This window comes from Bufo gargarizans, chromosome 7 (genome assembly GCF_014858855.1).
Source record: "Bufo gargarizans isolate SCDJY-AF-19 chromosome 7, ASM1485885v1, whole genome shotgun sequence".
NCBI classification, from domain to species: Eukaryota; Metazoa; Chordata; class Amphibia; order Anura; family Bufonidae; genus Bufo; species Bufo gargarizans.
The window spans coordinates 52344461-52365943 of NC_058086.1; the positions used below are offsets into that span (position 1 = coordinate 52344461).

General features: G+C 47.9%; 2 protein-coding genes across 2 annotated transcripts in view; one reads left to right on the forward strand and one right to left on the reverse strand.

Annotated features, from left to right (window-relative positions):
• TESK2 (testis associated actin remodelling kinase 2) overlaps positions 1 to 8053 on the forward strand; it is a 28557-nt gene extending 20504 nt beyond the window's left edge. The window contains exons 6-11 of the mRNA XM_044302051.1: positions 468 to 550; positions 2975 to 3059; positions 4130 to 4213; positions 4719 to 4805; positions 5220 to 5361; positions 5663 to 8053. Coding sequence (XP_044157986.1) covers positions 468 to 550; positions 2975 to 3059; positions 4130 to 4213; positions 4719 to 4805; positions 5220 to 5361; positions 5663 to 6537 — 1356 coding nt within the window. The 3' untranslated portion in view covers positions 6538 to 8053. The remainder of the gene's footprint in view (positions 1 to 467; positions 551 to 2974; positions 3060 to 4129; positions 4214 to 4718; positions 4806 to 5219; positions 5362 to 5662) is intronic.
• Positions 8054 to 12978: 4925 nt separating this feature from the next.
• Positions 12979 to 21373, reverse strand: TOE1 (target of EGR1, exonuclease). Its single transcript, XM_044301393.1, has 8 exons — positions 21303 to 21373; positions 20860 to 20976; positions 20555 to 20595; positions 20251 to 20347; positions 19701 to 19859; positions 16119 to 16378; positions 14601 to 14772; positions 12979 to 14107 (listed from the first exon to the last, which is right to left on the reverse strand). Exons 2-8 carry the CDS (start codon positions 20968 to 20970, stop codon positions 13496 to 13498), a joined length of 1452 nt encoding a protein of 483 aa, XP_044157328.1. The 5' UTR covers positions 20971 to 20976; positions 21303 to 21373; the 3' UTR covers positions 12979 to 13495.
• Positions 21374 to 21483: the final 110 nt, after the last annotated feature.

Consider the following 21483-nt stretch of genomic DNA (forward strand, 5'->3'; position numbering starts at 1 on the left):
AGACTCCCTTCTACTGCCACTAGGGTGAGCTCTCTGCACAGGTTCCTATGGCCCCCTTTTAAAGCTGTCTAGCGCTCCAGAGCTCCCCCTAGTGGTTCTTACACTCATTGTGATCTGCCATAAACGGTGTCAGCAGGACTAGGATTGTATAGTTTTCAGCTCAAAGTAAATAATGACTGGTTCTGTTCAGTGACAGCAAGCTGTGGTCTTGTAACACACAGTATATTAATTTGCATAAGTCAGAAAACCCGGATGTGCCCCCCCTCCCACCCCGACATGGCAGTGCCGTATCCCCGGGGGCGCCTCGTTCAGGGCAGATCCCTGGTTTTGCAGCCTCAGCTTCTTCTCGGGAACTGTGCGCAGGGAATTAGCCGCGGTTAAGCTGAGGGCCTCTCATTAACCCCTTAGTGGTCAGTCGGTGGGATCACACCCGTGCAGCTCGTGACCCTCTCCTTCTTCTCTTACAGAACTGTCTCATCAAGAGCGACGAGGGCGGATATTCGGCCGTGGTGGCAGATTTTGGGCTAGCAGAGAAAATTCCAGATTACAGGTAAATACCCCGGATGGAGCTGCGATTACTGTAATCAGACGGTCCTGCGTGGCCTGCAGATTACAGCGTGCCCCGCTCACATGATTCTGTGTCACGGCAGGAGGGGCGCTCCACGCTTCAGCCACTCGCTTGCTTCACATATGATACTCCAAATGCACCCAGAGCTGCTTTCACAATTCTGTTGGTTTCTTCTTACCCACAGTTACTCTGGCAGATGAACTACAGGCTGCTACTAACAGAATTGTGAATGCAGCTCTGGACACGTTTGGAGTATAGGATGTGATGTAGCTGCCAGGAAAAGATCTAAACCAGTTACCACCAATGGAGCAAATCCCCATCATCCTCTGTCGCCCTGTGATTAGAGCTGTAATCTCCAGTGGTCGTCTTGTACAGTCGGATCATCAGCGGTTAACGCTTTGTCTCTGGTCGGATTTCTGGAACGCTCAGGGCGGCCTGAAGCCTCATAAAGTGCAGTGCTGGGGAGCTGGCACAGACCACAGCCGGCGTACATGACCACAAAAGCTCCAGACGTGGCGGCCGGAGCTCATACCTGGCGGATCAGTAATGTCTGCTCCACAGGACAGCAATAAACCCACAAAGCAGGAGGAGGCGGCGGCGGTGTAACGAGACCTGTCCTGAAACTGGAGATCTCCCCTCCCCCCCTCCCCCAACTCACTGAACTGCACCGATGTCAGGAGCACGATCGCAGGCCCGAGGTGCAACGCTTCAGCTTTAAGATGTCACAGCCTTAGGCTACTTTCACACTATCTACTTAGCTGTTTTCCAGTATTGAGATCCGTCATACGGTCTCAATACCGGAGAAAAAACGCTTCCGTTTTGTCCCCATTCACTCTCAATGGGACAAAATGTAACTGAACAGAATGGAATTCTCCAAAATGCATTCCGTTCCGTTCTCATACCGGAGAAGCAGCGTGCTGTGGTTTTCTTTCCGTCCTTGGATGCAGAGAAAGACACAATAAAAAATGGATCCGTCCCCCATTGACTTTCAGTGGAGTTCATGACTGATCCGTCTTGGCGATGTTAAAGATATTACAACCGGATCCGTTCATAACGGATGCAGACGGTTGTATCATCAGTAACGGAAGCGTTTTTGCTGAGCCCTGCCGGATCCGGCAAAAACGCTAGTGTGAAAGTAACCTAAGGCCTCTTTCACACTGGCGTGTGCGGCCCGCAGTACAAGAGCACAGGCCATGGGGCAGCCGCAGCGGATCGCAGACCCATGCGGCCATTCCACAAAAAGATAGGACATGTTCTATTTTTTTGCGGAACGGAAGTATGGGACGAAACCCCACGGAAGCACTCTGTAGTGCTTCCGTAGGGTTCCGTTCCGCATCTCCGGATATGCGGACCCATTCATGTGAATGGGTCCGCATCCATGATGCGGAATCCCCACGGAACGCCACCTGTGTATTGTCGATCTGCAAATGCGGTCCATAATACGGCAGCTACCCGCACACGCCAGTGTGAAAGAGGCCTAAGTCTTCACAAGGCTGTGCAGCATTTCTACTACTCCACTCACGGCCAGAGCTGACGTCACAGTTCTATCAGTTGGCTGCACTCTGCTGTCACATATAGGATCAACTCTGCTTGATGGTTATGGTAAAGCAGCAGAATTAAGGATGTAGGTTTGGATGTGACTGGAGTATAAAAATTGGTGGAACTTCCTAAAAAGCCATCATCCTTGAAAGATGCATTTATAATAATGATGGAGCTGATAACAGGGGGCAATAGACTGTATTCTCCTGTCCTACAGTCATCCTCTCCCCTGACATGGCTGATAACAGGGGGCAATAGACTGTATTCTCCTGTTGTAGAAACGGAGAGAACTGTAGAGTGCAGGAGACGTTTTCTTTTTAATGCAGCATTATAAGTTTTATTTGACAGATTGTGGTCTGCAGGAAGCTGCGGTTAATTAAGCAACTGAACTGGAGATATCCGGAGTTTACAGTAAACGTTAGTCCGCAGGAGACACGAGGTCCGGCCTCAACATGGAGACCAGAGACTGGAGGCTCTGTCCTTTACATATACATTACTTATCCTGTACTGATCCTGAGTTACATCGTGTATTATACTCCAGAGCTGCACTCGCTATTCTGCTGGAGGGGGTCACTGTATGTACATGGTCAGTCCTGCAGACTAGTGAGTGCAGCTCTGGAGTATAATACAGGATGTAACTCAGGATCAGTACAGGATAAGTAATGTATGCACACAGTGACTGCACCAGCAGAATAGTGAGTGCAGCTCTGGAGTATAATACAGGATGTAACTCAGGATCAGTACAGGATAAGTAATGTATGTACACAGTGACTGCACCAGCAGAATAGTGAGTGCAGCTCTGGAGTGACTGTTTTTCCTCATGAGTCATTCACTGTTGATTTGTTTTATTCCGTATTCTCTTTGCAGCGTGGGTAGTGAGCAGCTTTCAGTTGTGGGGTCTCCGTATTGGATGGCTCCGGAGGTTTTGCGGTATGAACCTTACAATGAGACGGTAAGTGTGTCCTGTCCGCTGATATCTGCTGTACAGTAAATCACTTTCTGATCATTACCATCACAGCTGATGGTTTGTTACAATGTACCAGTCATGTGGTATTAGCTGCAGCCTCTCTGCAGGCCACTAACTGTTACCATCAGCCGTGTCAAGACATCTAGTTTTCTTTTTACAACAGTTCTGTTCACTGACATGAAGCAGCTATGTGGAAAATGATAAATCTGAACACAAAGTTTATTAGAAAGTAAAAAAAAAAAAACCTTCATTTTGTGATGATGAATCTTCTGTCCTCATGGCGCCGGGGGCGAGGCTGTCCCCTACCTCTCACCTACATGAAAGGTGCGACTAGTGGAAACGTAGCGGTCGCCACGGTAACCAGCATTGATCAGAAATGTCAATATTCCTCCGCACATTGCCCGAGAAATACGTGGAATTCCTCTGGGGTATAATCAGCCCTCGCCCTGCGCTGGACGCGCTGTCACTGGTGGTAGAAGATTAACCAGCCTCTAATCTCGTACACAGGGAGCGACTCCACTGTGCAAACATCGCCCGCTGCTTGCCCCACCACATCCGCCCGCTCATCAAAGGGTTACACACAGGTTGTCCTATGATGGGGGCAGTTAATTAGATGAAATTACACCGCACACCCTCCCTGTCCACGAATTACGGAAGGTCTGAAAAATATTGCGTGGAGGCCGCGGACTGAACCATTATTAAAGGGGAAACGGAAAATGACAATCTGTGTATAATGAAACGTTTAATGCATGTTGTGTTCTCTGCATGCTGTCAGTGAATAGAAACCTCCAGATAATGGTCATTGTAATGAATCCGCCATGTGTGAACAGGGGGTTATGAAGACCCCATGTCTGAATGGAGTCTCCCCGTTCATGTCCAGCTTAGCACAGCTGCAGTGATACATTGTAACGACCATACAGCTGTGTCATATCCTCTACATGAAGCTGTGCATCTCTGTGAGGCATGAGGTAGCCAGCGTCTCCTCCTATATGTGCATTTAATAGAAGTCAGTAGAGCCGCGGCTTGAAACGTACCGCGGTTTGTGCTTCCTCCAGGCTGACGTCTTCTCCTATGGGATCATCCTGTGCGAGATCATCGCCCGGATACAGGCGGACCCGGATTACCTGCCCCGCACAGAGGTAAGTGGGCGTCTGTCATATCCCCAGTACACGGTTCAGCTCTTGAACCCCCACACCCTAAATTCTCCGGTAATGGACTTGTGGGTCGGCGCCGCGCTGCCAGCCTCGTCTTTAGTTTGTGACTAATGTTTTTCCAGCCACCCAGTAAACGTAATGAGGGAAAGGTGCATAATCGTTATCCTTGTATCCATGGCAACAAAATACTGATCAATATACGATCACCCAAAAATACCTGCATCGGGCGGAACGTGACATTAAAGGGACGGCCTCACTTTGTAAATCTATGTACAAGAGTGCCACCTACTGGCCACAAGTGGAAGTACAAGACAAAAGAATTGAACGTGGCCTGTCTTCGTCCACATGGACAGTGAGGGGAGTTCTGCTCCGAGGGTCCCTATAGTGCAGTGCTGGTGCCAGTGGGTTCTGATTTGGACCCAGTTAGGGTTTGTTCGTGCTGCATGATCACATGACAAGGTGACCCGTCCTGTTTCTTTCTTGTGTCTAGAACTTCGGCTTGGACTATGATAGTTTCCAGCACATGGTCGGTGACTGCCCCCCGGACTTCCTCCAGCTGACGTTCAACTGCTGCAATGTGAGTACCCCCAGGTAACGGGAGCCCCCGACAGACCCCCAGTGCGTGGCGCTGCCATTGTGCTGAGACCTGGCCCCTATAATGACAATGAGCCCCAAGTAAGCCAACTAGTCTGCTCTGTCATCCAGCCTCTGACCACTAGAGACGGGGTCAGTAAATCTTCCCGTGGAGTCTGAAAACTGCAACGTTGTTTCAAATCCGTAAAAGCTGAAAGACAATGTAGTGACATCAATGGGGGGGGGGGGGGGGAGACCTGCAACAGAACCGCAGTGAATAGAGCAAGCAGGTGCCCTGAGATCACATTCACTGCAGCTTGATATCTGGCATCTTACTGGGGAGGTGACATGAGGCGCCGCTGATCCCTACCTCCAGGGTGTGATTTATCAGTAATGCGCTTATCTGACTCTTCGGCAGATGGACCCAAAGCTCCGTCCTTCCTTCGTCAACATCGTGAAGCAGCTGGAAGAAATCTTACAACGCTTGCGAAAAGAAGAGGCTGAAAACGAGCGGCTGCAGAACAAGCCCGAGATTAATGAGACCAAGCTCCTTACAAAGGGTGAGTCCGGCCGCGCGCTGAGGGTCTTCTAACGCCAGCGCTAGTGCCAAGGTGTCGCTCCGGAGTCCAGGGTGTTTAGATCCTGTCACCAGTGTCCGGTGACCGCGCTTGGGATTCGGACCTCGCCTGCTCTCCAATCGGGCCCCGCACTGCAGATAGGAGTGGCTCCCGCGCAGATCTGACACCAGCCAGGACGAGCCGACTCCATCTTACAGAATGTGTTTTCTTTCTTTGCTGATTGAAATCTTATGAATCGTATAATTTGAGATTTTTTATTTTAATTTTTTTTTTGTTCTCTCAGTTTCCAGCGAGAAAAGTCAAGGGGTCAAACGTCTCATTACAATCCCGCAAGATGACAAAATCCCACAGAAGTCGCCGCGCCCCCGACGGAACATCACGCTTTCCCGGAGCCAGTCAGATGTTTTTGCCCGGAAACCTGTGCGCAAGATAAATGTTCAGGACCCTTTTTATACCCCCAGCAAGGGGATGATCCGTAAGGTTAACCCTTTCAATGCCAGGGAGGACTTAAAAGGAGGGAAGATTAAATTCTTCGATATGCCCAGCAAGTCGGTCATCTCCCATGTCTTTGACTTGCACTCCCTCGAGCTGCAGGGGAGTCAGGCGGCGGGGCTGCTGCGGCAGCCTTTCACCCAGGACTCTGTGGACTATTGCTACGTACCCAGGAGACGCTGCAGTTCTCTGCCTGTCTCTCCCGAGCTCATGAAAAGAGACTGCTCCCCCGCTGCGGCCCTCTCCTCCACCATGGGCAGGTGTGACTCTGTGCAGCTCAGCAGCGAGGTGAGGGCGAGGCTCCTCTGTAATATCAAATACGGAGTATCTGAAATCCCACTCTATAAACTAAGGTCCCCGGGCCCCGACTGCACGCAGACTGAGGACATGGAATGTATGGATGGGTCTGTGGTCGTGGAAGGAAGCCACAACCAGGACGAGTGCTGCAACAGGAAGCCCGCGCAGTGTACGCAGCCCCCCTGCCTCCCCGAGGATGAGCGCTCACTGGGCTTCAGCTCCGAGGCCATGGAAATAGAGGACGAACTGAACGACAACCAGCGGAGCTGCGACCTGCCCTTACTGCCAGTGGACGGGACAGAGAGCAGGGACGGCCTGTGCGACTCTGTGTCCAGCTGCCGCATCCGCCGGGGCGTAGTGAAGATGTGACGTTGTAGGGTTTACATGACCTCAGGTCGTAGGATGGGATTGATGGAATCTCCTCCCGTAGATTCCACTAGAACTGCTCCGTCCCTGGGATCCGCGCCATTCTATAGAGGGCTTATGTCCCTGGCCCAGGCCATGTCTGCCGCGGTTATGAAGGTGGGGGGGGGGCGCAGGGGGCGGTGCTGTAACCCACGGCAACCAAAAATAAAAAACAACAGAACCATTGACAATGCAAAAAAGGGGATGTTTGGCGTTGGTATGGCGCCTTACACGGCTGTTCTTACCTCACGTGACCTGGAGTAACCCAGTATTAACCCCTTGCCAGCTAAGTCTGGGATGGCGACGTTGCTATAGGTGACAGCACGCTTGGGGGTTAATTATCATCTGGGATCATGTTGCGATAGGTGACGGCACACTCGGGGTTAATAATTAGTCTGGGATAACATTGCTATAGGTGACAGCACACTCAGGGTTAATAATTTAGTCTGGGATGCCCGACCCTGTTCAGCGCTCTGATGCGACGCCCGCCCGGTGTCTGTCCCTGCGACCAGCAGCAGCGTAAGTTACCTGCAAGTGTGAATTTAACTTTAAGATGTTTCCTGAGTTTTTTTCCTTTTTTTTTCTGGGCCGCCCCTCCCCCATCTGTCTGGCTGTTCAGTGTCCACTGGTCGGCCGCAGAAATTTTCTCTGATGTCTCCTGCGGCCGGATCCTAGAGGGGCCGCTACATATGGCGATTGTCACTTTTAAGAGTTATATTTTTTTTTTTTCTGTCTAGCATTTGAGTTGAATATTTTGTATTTTAGAGAAGCAGAAATATATGGGGGACTGGGAGAAAAAATACTGCAACCCCCATTATCCATCTGCACTGTCAGGTACAAGTGAAAAATGCGTTTAAGATGTGACTGGTAGGAGAGCCATCGCTGTGACCCCCGTCCACTGTAATGCTGAATACTGTAGAAATAAGCTGCCCCCTGGTGGTGGAGTGGGCTTCGCACTCCTCTTACTCTGTTGTCATGTTCCATCAGGTTCGGGGAGACCTTTCTATTCCTTGCAGTACCAGTGCTCACCACTGGGGGCGCTGCAGCCAGCTGATATCTACACTAGGCAGTGGGTCTGAAATGTCAGGGGTATTCTGGTTATTTAGACTTGGACCTCATTCCCTGTAGATGCTCCTTACAATAATTGGAGTGACATGTCCGGCATTCGTACGCCCTCTCCATTCATTTCTGTGGGAGTTCTGAAGATAGCAGGGTGTGTGGTCACATAGCAACATGCTATCCTATTGGGGCTGCAGACTATTGCCCCTGCATCCCAACACCCCACCATATTGCTGCCGGCACAGGACCTGGACTGTGCAACACTCATCAGGTGAGCGGCGACTCGCACTTTCGTCTGTGGTGCGGATTTTAAATTCCCAGCCTTTTAGTTCTTGCTACAAGGCCAAAGGTGCAAGCTGTGCTGGTTTTACACCATGACTTCTGCACGGACTGGTCCGTCGTGGGGTGCTGCCCATAGACATACAGACGTGGACAAAATTGTTGGTACCCTTTGGTCAATGAAAGAAAAAGTCACAATGGTCACAGAAATAACTTTAATCTGACAAAAGTAATAATAAATTAAAATTCTATAAATGTTAACCAATGAAAGTCAGACATTGTTTTTCAACCATGCTTCAACAGAATTATGTAAAAAAATAAACTCATGAAACAGGCATGGACAAAAATGATGGTACCCCTAACTTAATATTTTGTTGCGCAACCTTTTGAGGCAATCACTGCAATCAAACGCTTCCTGTAACTGTCAATGAGACATCTGCACCTCTCAGCAGGTATTTTGGCCCACTCCTCATGAGCAAACTGCTCCAGTTGTGTCCGGTTTGAAGGGTGCCTTTTCCAGACTGCATGTTTCAGCTCCTTCCAAAGATGCTCAATAGGATTGAGGTCAGGGCTCATAGAAGGCCACTTTAGAATAGTCCAATTTTTTCCTCTTAGCCATTCTTGGGTGTTTTTAGCGGTGTGTTTTGGGTCATTGTCCTGTTGCAAGACCCATGACCTGCGACTGAGACCAAGCTTTCTGACACTGGCTAGTACATTTCTCTCTAGAATTCCTTGATAGTCTTGAGATTTCATTGTACCCTGCACAGATTCAAGACACCCTGTGCCAGACGCAGCAAAGCAGCCCCAGAACATAACAGAGCCTCCTCCATGTTTCACAGTAGGGACAGTGTTCTTTTCTTGATATGCTTCATTTTTTCGTCTGTGAACATACAGCTGATGTGCCTTGGCAAAAACTTCGATTTTTGTCTCATCTGTCCACAGGACATTCTCCCAGAAGCTTTGTGGCTTGTCAACATGTAGTTTGGCATATTCCAGTCTTGCTTTTTTATGATTCGTTTTCAACAATGGTGTCCTCCTTGGTCGTCTCCCATGTAGTCCACTTTGGCTCAAACAACGACGGATGGTGCGATCTGACACTGATGTTCCTTGAGCATGAAGTTCACCTTGAATCTCTTTAGAAGTCTTTCTAGGCTCTTTTGTTACCATTCGGATTATCCGTCTCTTAGATTTGTCATCAATTTTCCTCCTGCGGCCACGTCCAGGGAGGTTGGCTACAGTCCCATGGATCTTAAACTTATGAATAATATGTGCAACTGTACTCACAGGAACATCTAGTTGCTTGGAGATGGTCTTATAGCCTTTACCTTTAACATGCTTGTCTATAATTTTCTTTCTGATCTCTTGAGACAGCTCTTTCCTTTGCTTCCTCTGGTCCATGTCGAGTGTGGTACACACCATATCACCAAACAACACAGTGATTACCTGGAGCCATATATATAGGCCCAATGGCTGATTACAAGGTTGTAGACACCTGTGATGCTAATTAGTGGACACACCTTGAATTAACATGTCCCTTTGGTCACATTATGTTCTGTGTTTTCTAGGGGTACCATCATTTTTGTCCATGCCTGTTTCATGAGTTTATTTTTTTACATAATTCTGTTGAAGCATGGTTGAAAAACAATGTCTGACTTTCATTGGTTAACATTTATAGAATTTTAATTTATTATTACTTTTGTCAGATTAAAGTTATTTCTGTGACCATTGTGACTTTTTCTTTCATTGACCAAAGGGTACCAACAATTTTGTCCACGTCTGTATATATTTTCTATGTTTCCTTTGGTTCCTGGGGAAATGAGTTGGAGACGGGCAGTTTATAAAGGGAGCAAAGTGTTATCCAACTGGGCAATACAGCGCAGCCGCACGGGGCCCCCATGCGCTCACTGCGTGTGGGGGCGAGAACTCTGCTCCTGTGACCGGACTTATTATAATCTATGATTTATAACGCTGTCTGTCTCTGCCCGACCTCCACTGTGATGATTTGTACTGAACTTATTACAGATGAGGTCGGACAGGGACACACAGCGTTATAATAGGTCCGGTCCCAGGAGCCGAGACTTTCCAACCCTGAATCTGTAGAATAAATGATGGCCACGTCCTTGGACCAATCACTGCACGAGTCTTAACTTGGCGCCGCTGATCTGTATCGACTGCAGCGTAGCTCTCAGTTAGAAGATCCAATCCCTGCAGTCGCCTCTCCCCCTCTCATAGATTATAATGGATGATTCTACCACTGATTATTTACAAATCCGTTAATCCTATCGCCAACCGAGAAAGAGGCGAAAATAAAATGTTTTTACGAGATTTCTGTACTTTTTTTTTTTTACAATTGTATTACTTGTAAAACACTGATCAAATTAAGACCCTGCAGCTGGGACTACAACTCCCAGCATGACCTGGCAGCCTTGGGTCCCTGCTATGGACTGGTTCTGGCTATCATATAAGCTGCACAATCAGATTCTGCTGTCAATAAAGTTCTATGCAATCGTCCTATTTCCTGCTCCGGTTTTTGTTCCTATTTATAAAGTTGTTTTATTGAAGTCTTACGTTTGCGCTGATGACACTGCCGCCGCCCTCCGGCTGTCAATACGATGTCTATAATGAGGAACCAAAGAGGAAATGAAATTCGTCCAATCGCACTTTATTTTTTGTAGCTTTAATTTTCTCATTTACCTCTTGCAGCCGAGCGCCGCCATTTACAGTCTGCTGAGCTGGAGGACCGCACTGTAGCTTTAAATGGATCGGAATGCAAAGTTCTGATAGACTTTGGCAGGAATGTGTGTAGCGGCTACGGGTTGGCATAGGTTTGTGCCATAATTTGTCATGGACTATAAATCCGTCGGCCTGCGGGAGGCTAAGCCCCACCCACAACATGTTCTATCTTTTTGCGATGCGGAGGTGCATCGTAGAGCTTCCGATCCCTGCGCAAAAAAATTGGTTAAGTCCGATCTTCAGTCTTATCTGGCAGGTACTGACTTGTGATACCAGCACGGAGCACGTACGCTCGTGGGCATAAAGCCCTTAGTTCTACTCGTACAGGTGAGGGTTTGTTACAATGAGACGGCACCTATTGTAAAATGCCCATCAACCGGGAGCGCTGGACGAGGATGGGGCAGATGTTCAGCCTCTGGATTTAAACAATAAATATTTCTCATTACTGACAGCAAGCAGAGTTCTTACAAATAGTGAGGAGTTGAAATGTGGTGCATGAGCCCAGTTTTATTTAGAGGTTGAAATCTGGACCGGTCACACAACCTGCGGCCCCCGACCATCTGGTAACAGACAGGAGTACTAGCAGACAGATATATACTGTATGTTCGTTATGCCATAATATCTCAGTTGGTAATAACCTCCTTTAAGTTTTATTTTTCGGCCCTTGGAATTGGTTCAGGCTGACAATGTGGCCCCTGACCTGCGAGCTAACCTCAATCAATGAGCATCAAAGGCCTGGACCTCCCTCCACAGATGCATTGTAACAGGGTCGCAAAACGACAGCTCATTGGCTGTGCAGCTGGGAGTTGGTTGTTGCATGGTGGGAGTTGTAGTTCAGCACAAGCTGGAGACCAATGTTCTAGAATATCTACAGACATAAAACCTTGGTCTTATTTGCAGATTTCCTGTGTCTTGGGGATTTTCTTATAAATTTCCTGCAGTAAAGAAACCCGTCCCTTTAAATCCCACTACATAAAAAAAATAACAGGGCCGGCTTTCTATTAAAGACACATTTGTGTCGACGAGCACCAGGAGGCGGGCGCAGGGGCAGGATCTCCACACTGTCAATCTAAAGGCAGGGGGCGTCATTATGGAGCAGTACTCGAACCACATAAGCCCACCTACTGGCGCTCGGATACTTCATTTCCATATTTTGAAAAGTTTGTTTCCCCTCCCCCAACAGCAGAAAGAAAGGCATAGTTTTTGTCAGCGTCCTCACCCCTAGCAGGCTGTATGCATGGCAGGGGTGATCCGCTGTAAGGGTGTGTATATATATATATATATATATATATATATATATATATTTACGTCACTAAAGAGCAACTGCAGCAATCTTATTAACCCCTCCAAGGCCTTCTAAAAAAGATTGACATTTTCAGCCAGAGAAGACGGACCCCAGCGTCAATCAGTGACATCATTTAAAGGGGCACTAACCTTTAAAAAAAATATATATATATATAAAGAAACCTATTAATTACTTTGTAATATTTTTTTCGATTCTGCAGCAACTTCTGCTTCTCCGATTGCAGCCTGCAGTGTAAATAATGGAGGTTTTCATTCAAAGTTCAGAAAATACATAAATATCCAATTTCTCCTGTAATAGACGTACACAACAGATGTGTGATCTAGAACCAGACGAAAGTCACACGGGCGCGATGCGTGAGGTGAACACATTGCACCCGCACTGAATCCGGACCCATTCATTTCTATGGGGCTGTGGCCATGAGCTGTGATTTTCACGCATCACTTGTGCGTTACGTGAAAATCGCAGCATGCTCTATATGCTGTGTTTTTCATGCAACGCAGGCCCTATAGAAATGAATGGGGATGCGTGAAAATCGCAAGCAAGTGCGGATGCGGTGCGATTTTCAAGCATGGTTCCTAGGAGATGATCGGGATGAGCCCCGGACCCCATTAAAGTAAATTCACTGTATTATTTTCCCTTATAACATGGGAATAGCGTTTTAATACAGAATGCATAGTAAAATGTCAATTGAGGGGTTAAAAAAAATATATATATTTACTTGCCTCATCAACTTGATCGCGCAGCTGGCATAGTCTTCTTTCAGGACCTGCAAAAGGACCTTTGATGACAATCGCGCTCACCACGTGTCGTCATCAAAGGTCCTTTTGCAGGTCCTGATAGAAGACTGTCGGCTGTGCGATCAAGAGGATGAGGAGAGTTAATTAACCCCTCAATGGACATTTTACTAAGCTTTCTGTATTCAGAACGCCATTATAAGGGTAAATAATAAAATATACACAACAACTTCAGCGCAGAAGTTCGGGTACCACATTCAGTTTTTTAGCACACGCGTGCAAGACGCATTGCACCCGCACGATAAAAACTGAACAACGCAACGTAATCAAAACTGACTGAAATTGCGAGCGCACTCACGCGGGTTTTCCCGCAATGCACACGCGACACATCCGGGACGCCCGTGTGAAAGAGGCCTAATGCCATCTATGAAATTTGCCTGGGTGGATTATTCCATGTCAGATTGAAGGAATTTTAATAAAAGAACTCTATAAAAACGATCCAGGATGTATCCATGACAACAAGAATAACAAACCTCCATTCTTTACACTGCAGGCTGCGTCCAGAAAACTGGAAAATGCTACAAAATGGAAGCAATGTAAATCCCTGACTCTTTCTGACCAGTCGTCATCAGTCCAGGGCTCCCTTAGGATCGTCACTTGGCTTTCCCAGATTGCTGGACAGATGGGAGCCCCCCCCATACGTCTGATAAAGCCCGGTGAGGAGTCTGTGGGCGACTGCCCCGATCAGGATCTATCATTGTGGGAAGGATGTACCCCACCCGATTCCCTCGGAGGACAGGGGGCTCTCAGGTCAGGAGCCAACACTCGCCAATAGCCTCATCTTCTGGACATGGGCTCGGGACGACTTGGAGAAGACGCTTTTGACGATCTGCAGGGGGACGTTCTTCCCGCTCAGATAGATCTTATTGAGACAGTCCGAGAGGCAGCAGGAGGCGGACGAGTCCGAGCCCTTTTCCTTCTTCAGCATCCACACGTAGGCCATGATGTACCCCGTCATAAAGGCATCAAACCCGGCTCTGTGGGTTCCTCCCTCGGATGATGAGGGTTTGGGTCCATCTGCTGAGCCCTGTAATAATGGGGTGGCCTCCTCGCTCACCGGTGCAGGGGTTTCCTCCGGCACAGACATTGGGAGTTCTGAGGCACCATCTTGATCTTCACCCACTTGACAGTCCACATCATTGGTCATCATGGATTCTGATGCCTCCGTCTTGCTACTAAGGAGGACCCCGCAGTTTTGTTTACTGGGGGGCTCAGACTCCATCTGCGCAGGAGCTTCAGCCACTTTCTTTCTCTTCCGTCTCCTCCTTTTCTTCTCCTCTTTGCATTTCTCATCCTCCTCGATAATCAGGTCGATATTGTGGGACTGTGTGCACTTAAACCCATTGGGACACCAACCGTACGCCTGTGAGGGTAGGACAAGGAAAGTGTCTGGATCAGGGCCCCAAAAAAATCTCCAGGGGGAGCTCTACACTCGAATAAGAAAACCTTCATTCATCAGCCCTACAGTCTGATAACAGGCGGCAATAGACTGTATTCTCCTGTCCTACAGTCATCCTCCCCCCTGAAATGGCTGATAACAGGGGCAATAGACTGTATTCTCCTGTCCTACAGTCATCCTCTCCCCTGAAATGGCTGATAACAGGGAGCAATAGACTGTATTCTCCTGTCCTACAGTCATCCTCTCCCCTGAAATGGCTGATAACAGGCGGCAATAGATTGTATTCTCCTGTCCTACAGTCATCCTCTCCCCTGACATGGCTGATAACAGGGGGCAATAGACTGTATTCTCCTGTCCTACATTCAGCCTCTCCCCTGAAATGGCTGATAACAGGGGGCAATTAAATCCACGTGGTAGTGACCCTTGTAGCAGACTCTGGGTTCACCAATATACTCACAGAAAACCTCTCGCAGATGTGGGGCGCCTCGGTGGCGGGGTCCGCAGCCACTGGGTCCGGGAAGGTGCACAGGCGATAATCCACATACGCTGACATAGCAGCCGGATAGTGACAGAATTCCATGACCAGGTGGCCGCTGCTGGAGTCCATCAGTTTGTTGTTCTCACGTTTACTGAAAAAGAAATGAACATGGCGTGATAAAGATGGAGGCACGCTGCGAGATCTTTTCCATAGTGAACCCATCATAGCCCAGTGGGTGTATGGGAACATCACCCCGGACCCCAAGAATGAAGGAGCGCTGTCTGACGAGCGCTGTGCCCATAGGGAGAGTCATAATCATAATGCAGACCTCGCAGATGAAGCTTTGTTACAATGTATCAGTGCAGACAAAATACAACAGCAGTGCCAATCTCTCCTGTCCTGGACTCCAGCCTCGTGGCTCTTACCTGCCTGATACATTGCAACAAACCCTCAGATGACTGAGCAGGATGAGCTTATTCCACACGTGTCAAACACAAATTCCGCCACTGAGGTCCATAATGTGTGCGAGTAGTTAGTGGCACTCAGCGCAGTGCCCATACTTGTCTCCCACGGCGCCTCAGAACGCCCTGGTGCTTGCGGTGCCACCGACTCCATATTACCGCACTGCTGCCTCTTCTTCCTTTTTGTAGCCAGAAGAGGACTCAGTAGCGCAGTAACAACAGGGAGGTGGAGGCGCCATCTTAGAGCGGGACTAGAGAGAGTATGCCGCTTCTTCTTGTGTATAGTGATATGGAGCATGCTGGTATAACCCGGGCATCTCCTGTATACAGTTCTATATGGAGCATGCTGGTATAACCCGGGCATCTCCTGTATACAGTTCTATATGGAGCATGCTGGTATAACCCGGGCATCTCCTGTATACAGTTCTATATGGAGCATGCTGGTATAACCCGGGCATCTCCTGTATACAGTTCTATATGGAGCATGCTGGTATAACCCGGGCATCTCCTGTATACAGTTCTATATGTACAGCTGGTATAACCCGGGCATCTCCTGTATATAGTTATAGATGTACAGCTGGTATAACCCGGGCATCTACTGTATTATAAGAGAGATGCCCAGCGTATCGTTGTCCAGATCACTATATACAAGAAGATGTATAACTTATACCAGCTGTACATATATAATTATATACAGGAGATGCCCGGGTTATACCAGCTGTACATATAGAATTATATTATGTTTTGTGTTATTTGACAATGCGTTACCATCGGCTTTATGGTTGCGATAACTGGCAGAGTTACATTCACAGTCGCAGAATTACTAACGGCCCTTTGAAGACAACCATACGGCTGATGTGGCCCTTGGCAATAATGAGTGCGCCCCCCGTGGCTTATTCATTCATAATGAGCGTTACCATTCCCTGACAGTAAGCAGGGATCTGGAAAATAAAGGAAATGACTGTCGAATGGTAATGTAGTGAAATTCTCCTAATGCGATGGGGTCTCCGGACATGAGGACGATCCTCGCACTCACCATTTCTTGTAGGCGTATTCCAGGTAAGAAGCCACGAAGCGAGTCTCGAACTCGGAGGCGTACTTGGTGTCATAGACTCCAGCCGGGAACATATCCGACAGGTCGGCAATGAAGTTCATCATCTTGTCTGGGAGCTGAGCGTAGAAGCATTGATAGAGGAACGCCAGGTCTATGAGGCCGTTGTGCAGGATCAGCGGCTTCCGGGCCCGGAGAAGCTCAAGGAAGAGAGTGCGGACGCTCTGGAGGCGCCGCTCATCCTCCTGAGCAGAGAGGAAACAAGTCAGACGATGAACCTCATACATGACAAATCCCAGAGGAAGACTCCTTATGGGAACTAGATGCTCCCTGCGAGGAGAAATAGGGCCCTCGGGCACCGACAAAGGCCTCTTACCCAGCTAAGCCAGTTCTCTCTGCTCTGCACTGATGAGGGGCAATCACCCCGAAACAGCTGTCTGCAGATGAAGCGCTGGCTCAAGTCAAACAAGGACAACAGCCAACCAGAAACCTTCACTTTTTTGGAAGGAGATAATTAGGAAATGTCACATAGACAGTGACGTGAGAAAGTAACTGCCCCCTTATATATCTCTTTACAGACTCAGAAGATTAACCACTTCAACCCCGCTAGCTAAAACCCCCTTAATGACCAGGCCACTTTTTACACTTCGGCACTACACTACTTTCACCGTTTATTGCTCGGTCATGCAACTTACCACCCAAATTAATTTTACCTCCTTTTCTTCTCACTAATAGAGCTTTCATTTGGTGGCATTTCATTGCTGCTGGCATTTTTACTTTTTTTGTTATTAATCGAAATTTAACGATTTTTTTGCAAAAAAATTACATTTTTCACTTTCAGTTGTAAAATTTTGCAAAAAAAAAACGACATCCATATATACATTTTTCGCTAAATGTATTGTTCTACATGTCTTTGATAAAAAATAAAAAAATGGTTTGGGTAAAAGTTATAGCGTTTACAAACTATGGTACAAAAATGTGAATTTCCGCTTTTTGAAGCAGCTCTGACTTTCTGAGCACCTGTCATGTTTCCTGAAGTTCTACAATGCCCAGACAGTAGAAAACCCCACAAATGACCCCATTTCGGAAAGTAGACACCTTAAGGTTTTCGCTGATGGGCATAGTGAGTTCATAAAACTTTTTATTTTTTGTCACAAGTTAGCGGAAAATGTTTTTTTTTTTTTTTTTTTTTTTAACAAAGTCTCATATTCCACTAACTTGTGACAAAAAATAAAAACTTCCATGAACTCACTATGCCCATCACAAAATACCTTGGGGTGTCTTCTTTCCAAAATGGGGTCACTTGTGGGGTAGTTATACTGCCCTGGCAATTTAGGGGCCCAGATGCGTGAGAAGTAGTTTGAAATCAAAATCTGTAAAAAAAAAAAAAAAAAAAAGACCGGTGAAATCCGAAAAGGTGCTCTTTGGAATGTGTGCCCCTTTGCCCACCTAGGCTGCAAAAAAGTGTCACACATCTGGTATCGCCGTACTCAGGAGAAGTTGGGGAATGTGTTTTGGGGTGTCATTTTACATATACCCATGCTGGGTGAGATAAATATCTTGGCAAAAGACAACTTTTCCCTTTTTTTTTTTTAATACAAAGTTGGCATTTGACCAAGATATTTATCTCACCCAGCATGGGTATATGTAAAATGACACCTCAAAACACATTCCCCAACTTCTCCTGAGTACGGCGATACCACATGTGTGACACTTTTCTGCAGCCTAGATGCGCAAAGCGGCCCAAAATTCCTTTTAGGAGGGCATTTTTAGACATTTGGATCCCAGACTTCTTCTCACGCTTTCGGGCCCCTAAAATGCCAGGGCAGTATAAATACCCCACATGTGACCCCATTTTGGAAAGAAGACACCCCAAGGTATTCCGTGAGGGGCATAGCGAGTTCCTAGAATATTTTTCTTTTTGCACAAGTTAGCGGAAAATGATTTTATTTTTTTTCTCTTACAAAATCATTTTCTGCTAACTTGTGCCCAAAAAATAAATAAAAAAAAATTCGAGAAACTCGCCATTCCCCTCATGGAATACCTTGGGGTGTCTTCTTCCCAAAATGGGGGTCACATGCCGGGTATTTATACTGCCCTGGCATTTTAGGGGCCCTAAAGCGTGAGAAGAAGCCTGGAATATAAATGTCTAAAAAATGTTACGCATTTGGATTCCGTGAGGGGTATGGTGAGTTCATGTGAGATTTTATTTTTTGACACAAGTTAGTGGAATATGAGACTTAGTAAGAAAAAAAAAAAAAAAAAAAATTCCGCTAACTTGGGCCCAAAAAAAAAAATGTCTGAATGGAGCCTTACAGGGGGTGATCAGGGAGTCTATATGGGTGATCACCCCCCTCACCCCGCCTGTCATTGATCAACCCCCTGTCAGGCTCCATTGAGACGTCTGTATGATTTTTACGGATCCATGGATCGGATCCGCAAAACGCATACGGACGTCTGAATGGAGCCTTACAGGGGGGTGATCAATGACAGGGGGGTGATCAGGAAGTCTATATGGGTGATCACCCCCTTGTCATTGATCACCCCTCTGTAAGGCTCCATTCAGACGTCCGTATGTGTTTTGTGGATCCGATCCATGTATCCGTGGATCCGTAAAAATCATATGGATGTCTGAATGGAGCCTTACAGGGGGGGTGATCAATGACAGGGGGGTGATCAGGGAGTCTATATGAAGTGATCAGGGGTTCATAAGGGGTTAATAAGTCACGGGGGAAGGGGGGGGGGGGGGGTGTAGTGTAGGTGGTATTTGGTGCTACTTTACACAGCTACCTGTGTCCTCTGGTGGTCGATCCAAACAAAAGGGACCACCAGAGGACCAGGTATATTAGACGCAGTTATCAAAACAGCGTCTAATATACCTGTTAGGGGTTAAAAAAATAATAATAATACGCATCTACAGTCTGCCAGTTCTACGCTGATATTTATTATATAATAGTCAGGAAACCATTATTCTGATACAGAGAAAATCTCCTGCAAAGACAGAGCACATGATAAAGGAAGAGCTCACTGCATACAGATATACACAGCCACCGCTAGAGGGAGCTCACTGCATACAGATATACACAGCCACCGCTAGAGGGAGCTCACTGCATACAGATATACACAGCCACCGCTAGAGGGAGCTCACTGCATACAGATATACACAGCCACCGCTAGAGGGAGCTCACTGCATACAGATATACACAGCCACCGCTAGAGGGAGCTCACTGCATACAGATATACACAGCCACCGCTAGAGGGAGCTCACTGCATACAGATATACACAGCCACCGCTAGAGGGAGCTCACTGCATACAGATATACACAGCCACCGCTAGAGGGAGCTCACTGCATACAGATATACACAGCCACCGCTAGAGGGAGCTCACTGCATACAGATATACACAGCCACCGCTAGAGGGAGCTCACTGCATACAGATATACACAGCCACCGCTAGAGGGAGCTCACTGCATACAGATTATACAGCCACCGCTAGAGGGAGCTCACTACTGGTACTGGCAGACAGCTATATCAGAGGTCTGTTATTTCTGCTGCGGGTCACATTACCTTGTCATTGCCCTTGTGGTACGGGATCCCTTGGGAATATTGCTTATTGAAGTCAAAGCCGTGCTGGACAAGAAACTGGACGGACTGCGGTTCTATGGTGTAATCCTCCATACACAGCAGGGTCAGGTTATAGATCTGACACAGGTAGGCATCCTCCCCCTGCAGGACGTCACACAGGAAACATGTCAGCATGCATCCCCATGTTACAGAATATCTGCTCTATCCACTATGACTCTCAGCCTGTGACCTGCACACCCCTCTGCTGAAATCCTCTGTGCAGCTGGGGACCCTGCTCCTCCCACTAAGTAACTCTCATCCTGTGCCCTCCACAAGATCAGCACACTCCTCCCCTGAAATCCTCTGTGCAGCTGGGACCCTGCTCCTTCCACTATATAACCCTCACCCTGTGACCTCCACAAGATCAGCACACTCCTCCCCTGAAATCCTCTGCGCTGCTGGGGATCCTGCTCCTTACACTATGTAACTCTCAGCCTGTCACCTCCACAAGATCAGCACACTCTTCTCCTGAAACCCTCTGCGCTGCTGTTACCTTTTCAGGGAGTGCTTTGAAGCAGGCGATCCCCAGGGACAGTATGGAGCGGGTTCGTGCAGCCAGACATATTGCTTTATATCGCTCCTCAACACATCTGCAAGAGATGAGACGCTGGGGGTCATACTCCGGGGGGCGCTGCAGACACATCAGAGCCGGGGTGAATTCAGGGGCCGGAAAGTGACTTCCGTGTAAGGCAGGATGGCCGGCAGAAAGACCATCACAGGTCAGAGCCCGGCCACAACCTCCATTATAATCAGGCCCCTGGGAAAGCTGGGCGACACCCTGCGGGCGCTGTACTTACTGGTTCAGTAAACTCTTCCGGGATCCCAGGCCGCTCAGCTCCTGCAAGAGCCCAAGACAAACCCATCATCACTGATCAGTGGGCTGAAAGTATCTCTGCTTGCTTTCAGTGAAGCACTTACCGTCTGTGTTTATCTGTGTGAGCAGTACTGGCCTGGAGGAGACGCCGCCATCTCCCAGAACGCAGTGCGGCAGAGCATGCTCACTACAGAGGCCGATCCAGCGGCCGATGACAGGACTACAGCATCCGCAGGGGCCGGGCAGTGATTCCCCACCCCCCAATTGCGCGAGCCCAGTGTCACTTACCGTGTCCACCGCGATAAACGTGGACGTCTTCAGCGCCAGTAACATGGACGGCCAGAGCTCAACAAAATTATCGATGTGAACGTCGATCACCGGGATCTTCAGACTCGTCATCGTCACCTGAGCAATACAGAATATTCACCGTCTATAGGAACCCGGCACACTGCCCAGTACACACGGGAACCAGTGCCTGCCCTGTAGCATGAGGCACAAACCACCTCACAATGCCACGAAAGGAAAAATTAAAAAAAAATCTCTGTTACAAAAACCAACCAATCACAGCACAGCTTTTATTGTTCACACAGGCTATAGAAAATGAAAGCTGTTCTGTGATTGGCTGCTATGGGCAAAAAAAACAAAAACACAGCGCTCCTTTGAATGATTTTCATTACTCTCCCTGCAAATATCTAAGTGCAAAATGTATAAAGAAAAAACACAACGCCTACCCAAAAAACACAATAAGCCACATGAAACGGAGCCTACAGTTCCCGGGTGACACGGCTCCACTTCCGGCGCCTGCTGATGACGTTAATCACGTGTCTCATGTTGGGACGCCTGTACGGGTCTTGTTATTGGCAAGCGAAGACGTCCGTCAATCCTAAACCCCGCCTCCTAGCTAGTGGTAAC